The sequence below is a fragment of the Rousettus aegyptiacus genome, unplaced genomic scaffold (assembly GCF_014176215.1).
Source record: "Rousettus aegyptiacus isolate mRouAeg1 unplaced genomic scaffold, mRouAeg1.p scaffold_m13_p_3, whole genome shotgun sequence".
Lineage (NCBI taxonomy): Eukaryota > Metazoa > Chordata > Mammalia > Chiroptera > Pteropodidae > Rousettus > Rousettus aegyptiacus.
In genome coordinates, this window is record NW_023416306.1 from 165,479,365 (window position 1) to 165,493,517 (window position 14,153).

The window sequence follows — 14,153 nt, forward strand, 5'->3', positions numbered from 1 at the left end:
CTGTGATGTTTTCCCAGTTCATTCACGTTGTAGCATGCATCAGTACGTCATTTATGTTTATGGCCTCATAATGTTCCATTGTGTGCATATGCCACATTTTGTTAATCACTTCAAGGATTGATGGGCATTTGGGTTGTTTCCACTTTTTGACGATTCGGAATAATAATGCTACGATCACTCATGTACAAGGTATTGTGTGGACACGTGTGTTCCTTTCTTTGGGGCGTACACCTTGGAGTAGAATTGTTGGGTCATATGGTAACCCCATGTTTTACCTTTTGAGGAACTGCCAGACCATTTTCCAAAGTGGCTGCACCATGTGACATTCCCACCGGCAGGCTGCGCTTTTAATGTGTGTCCAGATGGGGGGGATTCTTTTCTAATTTCTGCCAGGCCAGTTTGGTGGAAAGGTTAGGAAAGGTGGGGAGGAGGGTCTGAGGGGAGAGTGGGGGGGTAGGGAGGCCTCGTGAGGCTTTCACCAGAGCCCTGGGCTTTGGTCTGCCTGCACCCCGACTTACTGTGTGGCCTCCAGAGAGTCACCTCCTCTCTTTACATCTCATTTTTCTTATCTATAAAATGAAGGCACTAGACCAGAGGGTCTCAACGGGGGATGATTTGGGCTCCCAGAGACATTTAGTAATGGCTGGAGAAATTTTTAGTTATTACAAGGAGAAGATGATGCTACTGGTATCCAGAGGGTTGAGGCCAGGGATGCTACTAAATATCCTACAATGCACAGGACAGATCCAACAACGAAGCATTATCTGGCCCCAAATATCAGTAGCGGAGCAACCCAGCATTAGGTGGAGTGACTCCATAGTGTCCAGTCCTGTCCAGTCAATAGGAAATGCTCTGAGGGCAGCCCAGGCTCAGGAGGCATTTTTGAGTGCCCAGGCACTTAGAAAGGGGGTCTCCCGATCTCACCGGGCTTGCTGTGGACCTTGTGTTTGTGCGAGCTGACTGGCCTGCTCCCATCTAGGTGTGGTACCCAGGATAGGTGAATTAGGTGCCTGGCTTGGCAGATGAACAGACTGCCTTGGGAGGTAGTGAGTTCATCATCAGTGGAGGCATCCAAGAGGAGGCAACGTGGCCACCTGTCACGGACGTGGAGGAGGGCCGGGGCTGCCCTGGGCGATTTTGAGGCTCCTGCAGGCGGGAGGCAAGGCCCTGCCTCCCTGTCCCGCAAGTGCCCTGCGCAGAGCTCTTGGCCTCCCCACCTGCGGGTCGTGGTCACGGCCACGGCGGGCGGGAGCTGGGAGCGCCTGCCTTGCACTGCGACTCTTCTTCGCCAAGCTGGAGACTTTTCTCTAAGTTTCCCTGCCGGCTCTCCACGAGCCGCGCGGGCCGCAGCCGCGGTTCGGCCCCTGTGCCCGGCGCCTGGTCCCGGCACCGCCCGCCGCCAGGCCCGGCCCCGGGGGCGCGGCCGCCCAGCTGCCCTGTGCCCGGGGGGCTCTCCGCGCCGTGAGCCGCCGCCGAAAGGCTTTTGACCAAAAAGAGAGGAAAAAAAAAAAAAAAAAAAACCCTTGACCACCAAGGCCAGCCTCTTCCTGAAAGCCCCGCTCGCTCCGATACAGGAAGTAGCAGGGAGCGAGCGCCCCAGAGCGCGGCGGCGGCTTCCCCACTCGGCGCGCGGCGGCGGCGGCGCCCGCCCGGGCCCCTCCCCAGGGCCAGCGCGAGGGACATGCGGGCGCCCGGAGCTCGGCGGCCCGCGCCGCCCGGCGCCTGAGCCCCTCGGTTCACCGTCCCCGACCTGCCGGAGGCATGATCCGACGCGCCGGGGCGCCCGCGCGCGAGGACCCCGCGGGGTAAGTCCGGGGCCCGCGCCCCCTCCTCCCTGCGTGTCCCCGGACCCCAGCTCCTGCGCGTCCTGGCCGTCTCACCCCACTTCCCCACCCGCCGCGAGCGCGCCGAGCTCCCGGAGGCGCCCTGGCTGCGGGACCTCGGGGTGTCAGGCGGAGACGGAGCCCCTGGCCACCGCCAAGGCCAGACCCCAGTTCTGCGCGGACGCGGGCGGCTCTGGTGGCTGCAGGACCCGAATTGTTGGCTAAACTTTCAAACCCAGAGGTCGCTCTCTGAAACAAACAGCCCTCGAAGTTTGGCGGCGTGGCGGGCGGGTGCGAGAAGGGCGTCCCTACCTGTCAGAGCCGGGGCGCAGGGGCTGTGGACGTGGCCAGTCCCCGGGCTCCTGTCCCGCCTGAACTTTGCATGCAAATACCAGCGGTCCGTACGTCGCTGGCTCCCGCACCCGCCGCTCCGCCTTTGTCCCCGCGCGTCCCCCCGCATCGGCGCCGGGCAAGACGTGGGGTGCGCGGGGGGCCGGGGTCCCCGCAACTTCGGGCGCCCGCCGCCCAGCAGCTGACCCAGCCTGCCTAGACTGAGGACACACCGGAATCCCTTCCCCCGCTCCTCTGGCGGGTCGGGGGGACCGTGACCTTCGGACCGGCCTTGGCCAAGCCTGATGCTTGGGGAAGGACCAGGCGCCTTCGGGCTAAGCGTGGCCTGCGGCATCCCTGGGGAGAAGGCGCAGCTGGAAGTGCGTGAAGCCTAACCGGTTTACGAAAGGGAAGGGGCGGGAGGTGGGGGGGTCTCTAGTGTCTAATTTAAGGTCCCCTGCCCCCACAGTGCTCTGGCGCGCTCCGCCAGGGTCTCTTCCCCCCACTCCCAGCCCAGAGGGATTCCTGGGAGAGCTTCAGGGGGCCGAGGAGTGTCCAGTTCGCAGGCATTTTCCTGGGGAAAAACTCTTAGAACCTTTCTGGGTGCCAAGGTTGATGGGCGCCTCTGGGAGCGCCATTCAGGGTTTTTGGCTTACAAGTCCGGGGGCCTACTTCTGTGCTGGGCACCCGGCCGCTACCTGGCCTAGCTCTGCCACCTCAGCTCGCAGGGCCTCCGTGCTTCGCTCTGTAAAACGGGAGGACTGGGCCCATCTTATGCAATCCCGAATTGGGGGGCTGTGGAGGTGACTGGCTCCCACTCTGGTGGGAGGGGCTGCTTGGAGGGCCCTTAAGTTCATTTAGATCTGAATGCCTCCCTTCTCCCCCCACCCCCACCCCCATCGCCTCCCCAGTCCGGAAATTCTACACGCATGTTTTCCCTTGGAAGTGACCTCTGGAAAGACAAATGCCATCCGGTGGGGGGAACTGAGAATTACTTTGGGGACAGGGTGCCCCAAGGGCAAGTGTCTGCCACACCCAATATTGCAGGGTAAAGCCTGCCAGGAGGCGTTTTGTTTTATTTTTCTGGCGAGAAGAAGGGCCTTTTTTTTCTGGGAGGAAGGTGTCCTGACCTTTCCAACTTCCCATTTCGCCCCCAGGGATGATCTAGCTTAAGCCACTTCCTCTTCTCTTTCTTTGTTCATTACTGGGCCAGTTAGTCAACCTCTCTCTGCCTCAGTTTACCGATCTATAAAATGAGGGCGAGTAGTAGTAACTACCCCTTATGGTTGTTTTAAGGATTAAATGAGATAACGCATGGAGAGGAAATTGCTCCTTTGCCTTAAGGTAAAAACTCTTATCGTTGTTATTATTACTATCATTTATTTTAGTGCAATCCCTCTGTTTGCCCGAAAAAGACCTATCCTTTGGCTCAGCTGTCAATCAGGGTAATAGTAACACCTGCTGGTAGGATTGTTATGAGGATTGGATGAGTCAACCAGCTCAGGCCTTCTTAGGGCAGTTCCTGGCCCATCCTCTTAGACGAATGTTGGTTTGCTGCTGAAAATGCCGCTTTATTTAAGAGGATCTTTTGGATTGGAAGGGTTCCTAGACAGTATCTCATTTGACCTTGTACCTGGTACAGAAATACCTTTGACAGCATTCCTGAAAGGTCCTTGCCTACCTCCAGTGACAGAGAGCTTGCCACCACTGCGCCAACCCTTCTGATGGGCAGATACCTAAGAAAGGAATTCCTGAACTTGAGTTGCAGCCTGCCTCCCTCTAACTTCTTCCATGTGAGATGCCGTTCTCCCTCAGGAGCCCAACCCTTCTTGACTCTCGAGTAGTGGAAGGCAGTTCTCAGGGGACGCTTCCCGCATCCTTTGTTCCCTGGGCTGCACACCTGCATTACAGGGCCCAAAGATGATGAGGAGCCATCATCTATGACCTCCCCACCACCCCCACACCACCCCCAGACCCGGCTGGGTCCCTGGTCCTCAGTTGAGCTCAGCTGTCCACCCTTACCTCCCAAAGCCTCCTCCTTCTTGCTGGCGGGAGATGGATACTGAGAGTTCAGACAGCTATGGGAGTGCCACCCACTCTCACTCCCCAGGGGCTAGGGTGGTGTCACTTGAGTGCTGGCTCCTCAGAATAGGAGTGTGAGGATCTTGGCAAGCAAGCTCTGTCTACTTGTCGAAGAAGTCAGCCGGGGAGAAAGAAATGCAGACAGGCTGCTCATCAAGTGTCTGCATTAGATGGAGGCGGGAGGGACAGCATCTAACCAAACTCCTGCCTGCTTGCAGCTGATGTTCCCAGGAGAAGATGCAGAAAGGGGTGTGGCTGGCCTGTTGGGAACTGCGAGGCCCTCGAGGTGGGAGGGGAGCGTGGGGGATGAGGACAGGAGAAGGCTGGTTGGGTCGGGGGTGGGGGAAGGCTTTGGGGAGGACGGCTCTGAGGGAGCCGGGCGGCGCCGTGGGTGGGGTGTGCGCAGGAGGGTGACCTGACTTGGTTTGGGGCTGTACTGAGGCCAGACAGTCGGGGAAACAGAAGCAGAAAGGGAAGCCGGCGGGGAGGCTCCTGCAGTGGCGGGAGAGAGGGCTGGTGGCCGGAACGGAGTGGGAGTGGAGATGTGAGAAGCCGGCGCCTTGCCGTGGGATGTGCTGATGGACTGGAGGTGAGGCCGGAAGGAGGGCGGCGTTGAGGATGACTCTGGTGAGGCCGTGCCGGGCAAGGCGCCAGATGCCGAGCTCCGGGGAGGATGTGTGTGCTCAGAGCCCACGCTTTCACATGTTTGATAAACCGAGGGTCTGCTTAGGTGTCATTTGGAAAAGGATTCCACTTTTGGAAAAAATGTGGCCATCACAGACCTAATTCAGTCCTCTAATTTAATGACAAGGAGATGAAGACCCCCCACCCCCTCCCCACAGGCGAAGCACCTCTCTCAGGGCCTTGGGAGCTAGAGGTGGAGCTGGGCCTAGGACTCGGGGTCCCTAAGCCTGGGCTGTGCAAGGGGCCGCGTGGGCAAGGCCCAGGGGTGTGGGAGAGCCCTGGCTTTCTGTCTCACGCCTGACCTAATGCAAGGGTCCAGCTGAACACCTTGAGGTGACCCGCTCAACAACTCCAACATCTAAGACAGAGGGCTCCTCCGGGGTGGGGCCCACCCAGAGCAGGTACCAGTGATGAATGCAAGTCCCAGCTGCCAGCTCCAACTCTGCCCACTGGCCTGGGCCTCCTTGCTTTTAGGGGCTAATGCTCCTAGGTGGTTCTGGCTGGCACCCAGCTAGGGGACCACCGCCTTCCAGACCTTAAGAGACTCTGGCCCATGGGCAACAGAGCATTACCTCAGCGGCTCACGTCTGTATTCCGGATCCTTGAGAAGCCCCAGTGTACCCCCTGAGAAGCAGGAAGGAGTACAGGGTGTGGGGGTGCAGGGCCTACTTGGGGTGTGGGAGTCTCTGCACGCTTGTCCCCGCGGCCCTCCTTCCCATCTCCCCCACCACTGATAAGCCCTATCCTGGGCCTCGAGCCCCATGTAGTGATCTTTTCTGAGGCAGCAAGTGTTACAAGCTTAAAATGTTACAGGGACACCAGCATTTTAAACCAGGAGATCGAGAAATCAAACACAGAAGCCAGCCGGGAACAAGAGTAACTTCAGAAGGGCGAGACTCCCTGGAGCTCCATTTTGCAGACAGAGATCTGAGCGGGCCCATGGTCCCTCCCGGCCATGGTGTCAGCGCAAAGGGCAGGAAAGAGCACAGGGCAGACAACCGTGAACGCCACCCCACCCGCCCCTCGCGGATTCCACCGTCTCTAAGTGATTCCCCCTTGAGTGAGTGTCATCCCTCGGTCCCCTCAGCTCGCGACATCCAGGCAGTGACAATCGAGCAGAGCCGAGTAGGCAGAAATGAGGAGGAGGGGACGGGCTCGGGAGAGAGAAGCACCTGAGCAAAGGTGTGGAGGCGAGAGAGTGCAGCGTGGGATTGGGGAGGGGGAGAGGGGGAGTCTGCACCCCCTTATCAGATAACGGGGTTTGAGGGAATGAGGAAGGCAAGCACTGGCCCGGGAAAGACTGATGGAAAATGATGGGAGTAAGAAGGAGGGACCCGCGGGGCCTACTCCAGGGGCTTGGGGCACCTTTGTGCCTAAAAGAGCCCCAGCATGGGGGAAGTGACTGAAAAAGAACCCACACTTCTCACTGCCCCCTCATCCGCCCTCTGAGTGAGGGGCCAGGACCCATCTTGCTCTTGGCGAGTCAGCTTACGGTGCTGCTCTGACAGCCAGCTCTAGAACTTTCGTCCGATGGCGACTATCACTCTGAAACTGCAATTCATATTACGACCCAGCGGTGTCCAAACCATGGGTGTTTTCTTTAATAGTGGAGCTGAAGATGAAAATCGCAACTTGAATGACTTTTCTAAATTATCGATCTCTTCTCCATCGCCCAGCCCCAACCCCAGAGGAGCCCCGCTGGTGGTGTGGTTCTTCTGACAGTCAGAGACAGAACACAGCTGCTCCGGCCGCTGTTGAGGTACCTCAGGCCAGGCGAGGAAAGACGAATGTCCCCCCACGGTCCCCTAATTGCTCTTAGCTGCCACGATCTCATATTTAAAAGACCCCTCAAGGACTCCCTGCCCTCCGTGCCCCACTCCAGTCCTGCACGAAGCCAGGGCGCAGCTTCACTTGTTCTGTCCCTGACATGCAGAACTGCCGCAGCCTCCCCACCTTTGCCCACGATGCTGCCGCCTCCTCCATGAAGCCTTCCATCCACACCAGTTCACAGATATTTCTCCTTTGAGTATTCAGAGAACTTTTGCATGAACTATTTATTTGCCTAGCAATTTTAGAGAAACAAAAAAACCATTTAACATCATGCTTTGTTTGGATTATAAACTTCCAAATAACAGTGATCCGATTCTTTTCGCTTCATATCTTTCTGTCCTGCACACAGTTGGTACTCAATAAATGCTTGAGGATGCTGATAAACTAAGTGGGATTTTAAAAATCACCTCACAGCCTTCTCTCCTGTGTCCCAAAGCACCTGAGCTTCTGGAAGTATTTGCAAGGTGGGGCCCAGGAGGGGTTGCCCAGGCCTGGGAGGTGAGGAACCCAGCTCCCCTTCTGCAGCAGGTGGCATTCCCCCCGAGGCCACCACAGCCCTCCCTCAGTCTGGAGCATGGAGGGCGGCCGGCCGCCCAGGAAACGGAGTAGGGACCCCACATAGCCCTACTGCCTTCAATTCCTCCTCCCCGGCTGAGCTCCCCTCACTGGGACAGAGGCTGGGAGAAGATGAAGCCAGCTCACACATGGATACTGCATCTTGGCCGAAAGAATGGAGTTAGCTGGATGCGCAGGTTCTGGGGGAGCCCTGGTTGGGTCAGTGGGTCCCAAATGCCGGTCTGTGGTCCACTGAGAACCTAGGAAAAATAAGGGTGTTGTTGTTGTTGTTGTTGTTGTTGTTGTTGTAGTTGCGTGTGTGTGTGGTGGGCATGGCGTGCATATCAGCTAAGGTTGACTAACGATCTTTTTCTTGAGCAGAACCATCCTTCCTGTTGAGATAGGTCTTTTGGCCGTATGACGCCTCTTTTCTTTTACGAAATGATTGGGTAAGTTGATGGAGGTGGTTAGTTTCGAATGTCTTTTTGGCAAAATAAAAGGTTAGCAAAGGAGAGTCTGAGGAATAGTGCTCCAGTCCTTCGGTGGAATGTGTCCACTTCCCTGCACCGTCCTGCCCCTGCCGTCTGCCTGGCAATTAAAGTCGGCCTAATTGTACCGTCCTGTGCCGATCTGGAAGATGCTTGGGTACTTACTTGCTGTAGGGCATCCGTGGGACTGGAGGATGTCTTTGAGGTCCCCTCTGGTGATTTGGGATTGTAGTCTAGGAAGCCAGTTTCTTCCTCTCTGGGCCTCAGTTTCCCCATCGAAATGAACTCAATGATCTGTAAGGTCCCTGTTCGGTCTGACGTCCAGTGATTCCCCGAGTTCCTGGCCAGCGGGCAGCAGAAGCTGGTATCCTAAAGCGACAGTCGACTCCAGGGGGTTGAAACGCCATTCAGAGATGAGGCAGCACTCGTCCTCCTGAAGCCCGGAAGGGCGGCCTGTGGAACAGTCTAGAATGTACAGGAGCACTTTCATAAGAAACAAAGACCCAGAAAGGAGACTTCTGGGTCATCGCCCTGACCGAGTGCCTGGAGGGAACTGTGTTTTCACTGTTGCGCATTTATTTTTGAAAAACTAGTTTCGGAAAAAGAGTGTCGTCTTGGGGAGTCTGCTTTGGAGAAAGGCCCCTGGCTTCCTGGCAGAACTACCTGGTGAGCTGGGAAGGTTACGGGAGAGCAGCCTCTCTGGGTGTGCCTGGTCCGTGAGGGGGAGCTTCCTCTGGCCATGTGGTGTGGGGGCTGTTGGGATCTCGGGCAGCCTCACGTGGTGGGGATCGTGGTGGGGATTCTGCCTGGGAAGGCCGCTGCCGTCGGGGCAGGGGGATCGAGTACCAAGCCAAGGCCCTGCAAGGGAGGGCCACGCAGGCACCACCGAGTTGAAGGAAGGGGCTCCCTGCCGGGCGGGCGGGGGCCTCCCCACAGCACACCCAGTGAGGCTCATCACTGTGTCCTTGTGCAGGCAGGGGCAGCTGAGGACACTGTGTGCCTCCTCCCAACACACACACACACACACACACACACACACACACACACACACTGTTATGCTGTGAAACCAGCCCCTTCCCTCAGCCTGGGTGTCCGCGGGGTGGTGGGGAGGGCCTTACTGGCTCCACACCTGTGTGGCTGTCAGCCTTAGGTCTTTGATAGAAGACTCTGGAAACCACAGTCATGGCCATTGCCTCTGGCTCTCCCTGCCTGTGCCGGAAAACCCTGTGTGCAGCCTCAGGTACATCTCTCCATGGGGGCGGGGAAGGCGCTGGGAGGAGGCTGCCCCAGGGGCTGAACCAGCTCCGGTGGCTGAGAACTTCAAAAGTGACGGCAAAACCCCTCGCCTCCATCTCGCCAGCAACTCCTAGGGAGGTCCCTGCCCCGGTCTGTGCATGTCTGAAAGCATGAACCGGCCTGCTATGAAATGTCGGTTCCCTTTCAGAAGAGAAGGCCTGGGGAGCGGTTGTGGTCAAGGCCTGTCGCTGGCTGTACGCACCGCTGCAGCACACACTCAGGCCACATCCTATGGGGTAACTGCGCCTGGCTGAGGGCAAGGCCCCCTGACTCTCAGCCCCAGGCCGGGCACAGCGACAGCTTCCCCAGAAGCTGGCTCCACCCATGACCTGGAGCCCCGGGAGGCTAAGGAGGCCAGGGTGGTGCCTATGAGCGAGCCAGTTGGTGAGAAGCTGCCCTACTGGGCTCCCCTATGGGACATTTCCTCCCACGAAGGTGGCCCCCATTTTGTCACTGTCTCTGGGATCTTTATCAAAGCCGAGAACTTTTTATCCTCTAGTTAAGAGATGGGACTTCAAATGCCAAACGCCAGCCCCATCCATGCCTGACATTCCATCCGAGGTGTCAGGGCTGAACAAAGAGCCTGTTTTCTGAAGACAGGAAGAGGGGAGGACAGGGACAGCTCAGCAGAGGGAGAGGGGACCACAATGGTAGCAGAGAACCCTTCCCCCCGCGCAGACTGTCCCAGGACGACACTGCTCCCTGGGTCAGTAAAGCATGCTTCTTCTTCACCCACTTCCAGGACCAAGAGAAATACAGGACTTTGCATCTGAAATTCAGTTTGGTGATTCCAGGTTAACAGAGCAAGTTGTCAAGGAGGAACTCACTGGGGACCTCTTTCCCCAACCTCCATGTCCCCAGCTTCCTCAATCTCAATCAGTGTCAGAGATTGATACCGCAAGTTTCTCTAGGGATATTGCAATTCAAAGTGAGGACTTAGCTCTCTACTGATGGCAACTGATGACAGCATTTCTTAGGTTCGCCTCTTTCTGCTCTTGACATTGTTGACAGAGCATCCATCTAAAATACATTCAATGATCCTTTTCTCAATGAATGTCTTTCTGATGCATCCTCACCCACCCACCCATACATCCACCTATCCATCTGTCCACCCATCCATCCACCCACCCATCCATCCATTTACCAAACATTTTTTGAATATGTGGGAGTTTCTGGTTTACTAGGGAAAATAAGAGAAATATGCACATAATTAAAGTACAGGGCACTATATAAACATATGCTGAGGCTCCATTACACTCGGCTGTGGTGAGCAGGAAGGACCTCCAGGCAGAGGTGGCATCCGAATTGGGTCTTGAAGGATGAGTAGGATTTTAATAGCTGAAATCAGGCATATGCAGAGGAAGGTATCTCAGACAAGAGAAAAGCACAATGCGGGAAAGTAGGGAATGACAGGTTATGTGTGGGAGCCCAGGAGGGCCTGGTCTGGGGACAGGGAGGAAGGTTCTGTGTGTCGTGGGTCTAGAAAGGCATCGAGGCCCACCTGGCCGCAGTGGAAGAGTTTGGGGTTTCTCATGGTGGCGAAGACCACAAGTCTGCTCTCCCACTCAGAGCCGGGCAATCCTGGGCAAGTCACTGTACCTGTATCTGCCAGGTCACCTTTCTCCTCCTCTGCCAAGTGAAGACACAACCCCTGCCTCACAGAGTTGTTGCTATGGTTACATAAGAGGATGTTAGCTGTTTGGGCTGTGAGACCAGTTGGGGGCTGTTACTTGTATATATAAGGGCTGTGTGTGTGTGTGTGTGTGTGTGTACTGTTGATTATATATATATACACACACACACAAAGATATATATATCATATATTCATATATATGTATATCTCTCTGAAAAAGTTCACACGTAGACCTACAAAAATAGTGAAATTTAAAATATCAAACATATTAACCTCTTCGAAGCTGCACCCAGTCCAACTGCACGTTTACTGAATTTCGATCTTTGTACGCACAGTTTTGATCTGTGTGTGCATGTTAATTTATGTTCCTCTTTTTCACTGGGCTTTATTTCCTACATGCATTTCTACATGCCATGCTGAGGACATATGTTATCTATCTACCATCTTTGGTGGTTTCATCATATTATGATCGTTTGAATGATTGGAGTGAGTGGTTAGACATGTGTCAGCTGCTTTCCAAGCCCCCTCTGTTTTAAATGAGGCTCCTGAAAACTTCTGTGGTCTAGGGTTTGGGACTATTTCCTTGAGCTCTATCACCATCCTAAATAAAGTGTTCGAGTTCAAGAGTGAAGCAGAACCTGATGCCTGGCACCTCGATTTTGGTTGGGTATCAGTTTTAGCTAAACGCTTTTCGATTTCCCTGCAGCTAGATGTGGCCATGTGATTAAGTTCAGGATAGTGAACTACAAGTAAGGAGTGCAATTTGCTTGGCTGTGTCCTTAAAGGGAAAGAACGTCTCTTTCTCTTTCTTCCTCTTTTTTTGTTGTCTGGACCGCAGACGTGATGGCTGGAGTCGAAGCAGCCGTTTTGGACTCAGACGTGAACTTGAGAATGGACGCTATACAGGGTGTAGCAACAATGTAGTAAGGGTTCGAGACATGTCGGAACATCATCCCAGCCACGCACTACGTATCCAGGCTTTTATATGAAAGAGAAATACATATCTATCTCATTTAGATCCCTGTTATGGTAGATTTTCTGTCACTTTCGGGCAAACTTAATCCTAACTAACACAGAAAGTTTTTTCTCTTGTCACATAGTACCAGGTTACAGGCCAGAAATACTAAAGCTGTGTTGCAGGTCTACCTGCAAGTTTATTTCCTCGTGGAGGTGGGAGAGGAGAGAAGAGAGGCACTTTTGCAGTTACTAAGGCTCTTATTTCAAAGACTAGATTGCAAACGTTTTTTTCATTTTGGATGTTTGCGAGTTTCAGATTTTACTGGAAACTTCAGACTGGTTGGTTATTCTGGTTTGAGTTCTGACTCTCAAATTCTGTGCTTTTCCAGGGCTAAATATTGGTGGACGTGGCCACCATGTCTCTTCCCTCTGCCTCAGTTTCCCCATCTGTGTTTTAGATGGAGAACTCTCCTGGGCTAGCCCTCCCTGGCCTGATGTTCTGCAGCTCCTTCTGAGACTGGGTCCCCCACCACGCCGGCACTAGAAAGGCCAGGGCTCGATCTGTACAGTGCCTGTGTCCCTGCAGGCTGCATTTATTCATTCATTCATTCATTCATTCACTGTCTCTTTATCAAGCACTTGCTGGGTACCAGGCTGGGTTTATGATGACTGCTGGCCACTGGGTCTTGAGTGGTCACTTCGCCTCTCTGCTTGGCCTTGGGCAAGGTTTGTCCTGATGTGGCTGGGTCTGGACTTCCCCATTCCAGGGATAGTACAGGCTCATTTGGAGCCTGTAAGAGCTTGCTCTGAGGTGCCCTCCCATAGCCCAAGATCACGCCTGGGCATGGAGGGGCCCTGGGAGCTCTGTCAGAGACCCATGGTGTGGCCAGGGATTGAGCAGAGTGGGCTCTCTTGAGATGCTGAGCAACTACCCCTTGAAGAGGTTTGAAAGGGGTCTTCTTTCCACAGGCCAAAGCAGGCCTCATCCCTGGCTCTAGCATCGTCAGATGTCAGAGCTCAGTTTTGCTCTGTAGACCCCCTAATCCAGCCACTGCTCACAGATGAGTCTGTGGCTCAGAGAGAGGAACTGGTTGGCCTGAGGTCTCATAGCTGGACCCAGGCTCTTCCCAAGGTTCTGTGCAAATACCGAGGCCACTCCCATGTGTGAGGTACCAGAGATGGAAGGGACAGGCACTTCAGCCTTCACTGGCTGCCCCTCCCTACAGACTCTGGAAAGTACTGAGCTCTTTCCTGCCTCAGGGATTAAGCACACGTGCCTCGCCTCTACCTCCTGCAAAAAGCCTTCCAGGCGGTCAGGCCTCCAAGGCTGTTGTGTACAGTTGTAGAGGTCGTTTGTTCACTGCAGGAAAGCACCTGGCTGAGAGGGAAGCAAGAGGCGACAGAAATTTCCTTCTCTTTCCAAGCTGTGTGTGATGTCAGGTGTGCGCGTGGGGAAGGCGAGGGGTTGCTGCAGGCTCGGCGTGTCTGACGTTTGCGCTCGGCGTGGATGGGAGTGGGTGGGATGCGCAGGAGAAGGGACCAACCAGCGGAGGCTCTTAGGCTATATCCCGAAGGCCGAGAGATTGGAACGAGTTCGTTCCTACGTTTTAAAAACTGACATATGTATTGGTTTCCTAGGACCACTCTAAAAAGGTAGCACAAACTGGAACGCTTACATGACAAATTTATCCTCTCTCAGTTCTGGTGGCTGGGAGTCCGAAGTCAGTGTGGCAGCTGGGCCATGTTCCGTCCGGGACTCTGGGCAGGATCCTTCTTCGCCTCCTCCGCAGGCAATCCCTAGGTCTCCTCGTCTAGCAGCTGCATCGCTCCGATCTCTGCCTCCATCGTCACACGACTGTCTTCTCCCTGTGTGTCTGTCTCTCTGTTTCTTCTCTTCTTATAAGGACATCAGTCATATTGGATTAGGGCCCACCCTACTCAGGCATGACCTCATCTTCCCTAATTACATCTGCAAGGACCCTCTTTCCATAGAAGGTCACGTTCTGAGGCCCTAGGGGTTAAGACTTAAACATATCTTTTCAGGGGACACAATTCAACCCACAACGAGCTAAAATTTACATAGAGTCGAATTCACCCTTTTGAGCGTAGGGTTCTACACATTTTGGCAAACGGAGACGGTTGTGTAATTACCACCACGATCGAGGTTTAGAACAGTTCCGCCCCCTCCCAAATCCCCCTGTGCCCTTTGTAAGTCAGCCCCAGACCCTGGCGATCACTCATTGCTTCTCTGTCCTTACCTTCTGCCATGTGAATGCCGCCGTGTGAATCTGGCTTCTTTCACTTAGCTAAGTGCCATGGGGGTCCGTTTGTGTCGTGCGTCTCGGTGTGGTGCAACGCATCACAGTTTGCTTATCCATTCGCCGGCAGAGGCACATTGGGGTTGTTTCCAGTTTTTGGCAATTACTACAAACATTTGTGTGTAGGGCGTGGTTTTTTTGCGTGGGGAACCGCCTG

The 14,153-nt window shown here is 54.8% G+C and overlaps 1 protein-coding gene across 1 annotated transcript in view; it reads left to right on the forward strand.

The window, feature by feature from the left end:
• Window positions 1-1,579: 1,579 nt before the first annotated feature.
• RIN3 (Ras and Rab interactor 3) overlaps window positions 1,580-14,153 on the forward strand; it is a 105,786-nt gene continuing 93,212 nt past the window's right edge. Inside the window, exon 1 of the mRNA XM_016145456.2 lies at window positions 1,580-1,805. Coding sequence (XP_016000942.2) covers window positions 1,762-1,805 — 44 coding nt within the window. The 5' untranslated portion in view covers window positions 1,580-1,761. The remainder of the gene's footprint in view (window positions 1,806-14,153) is intronic.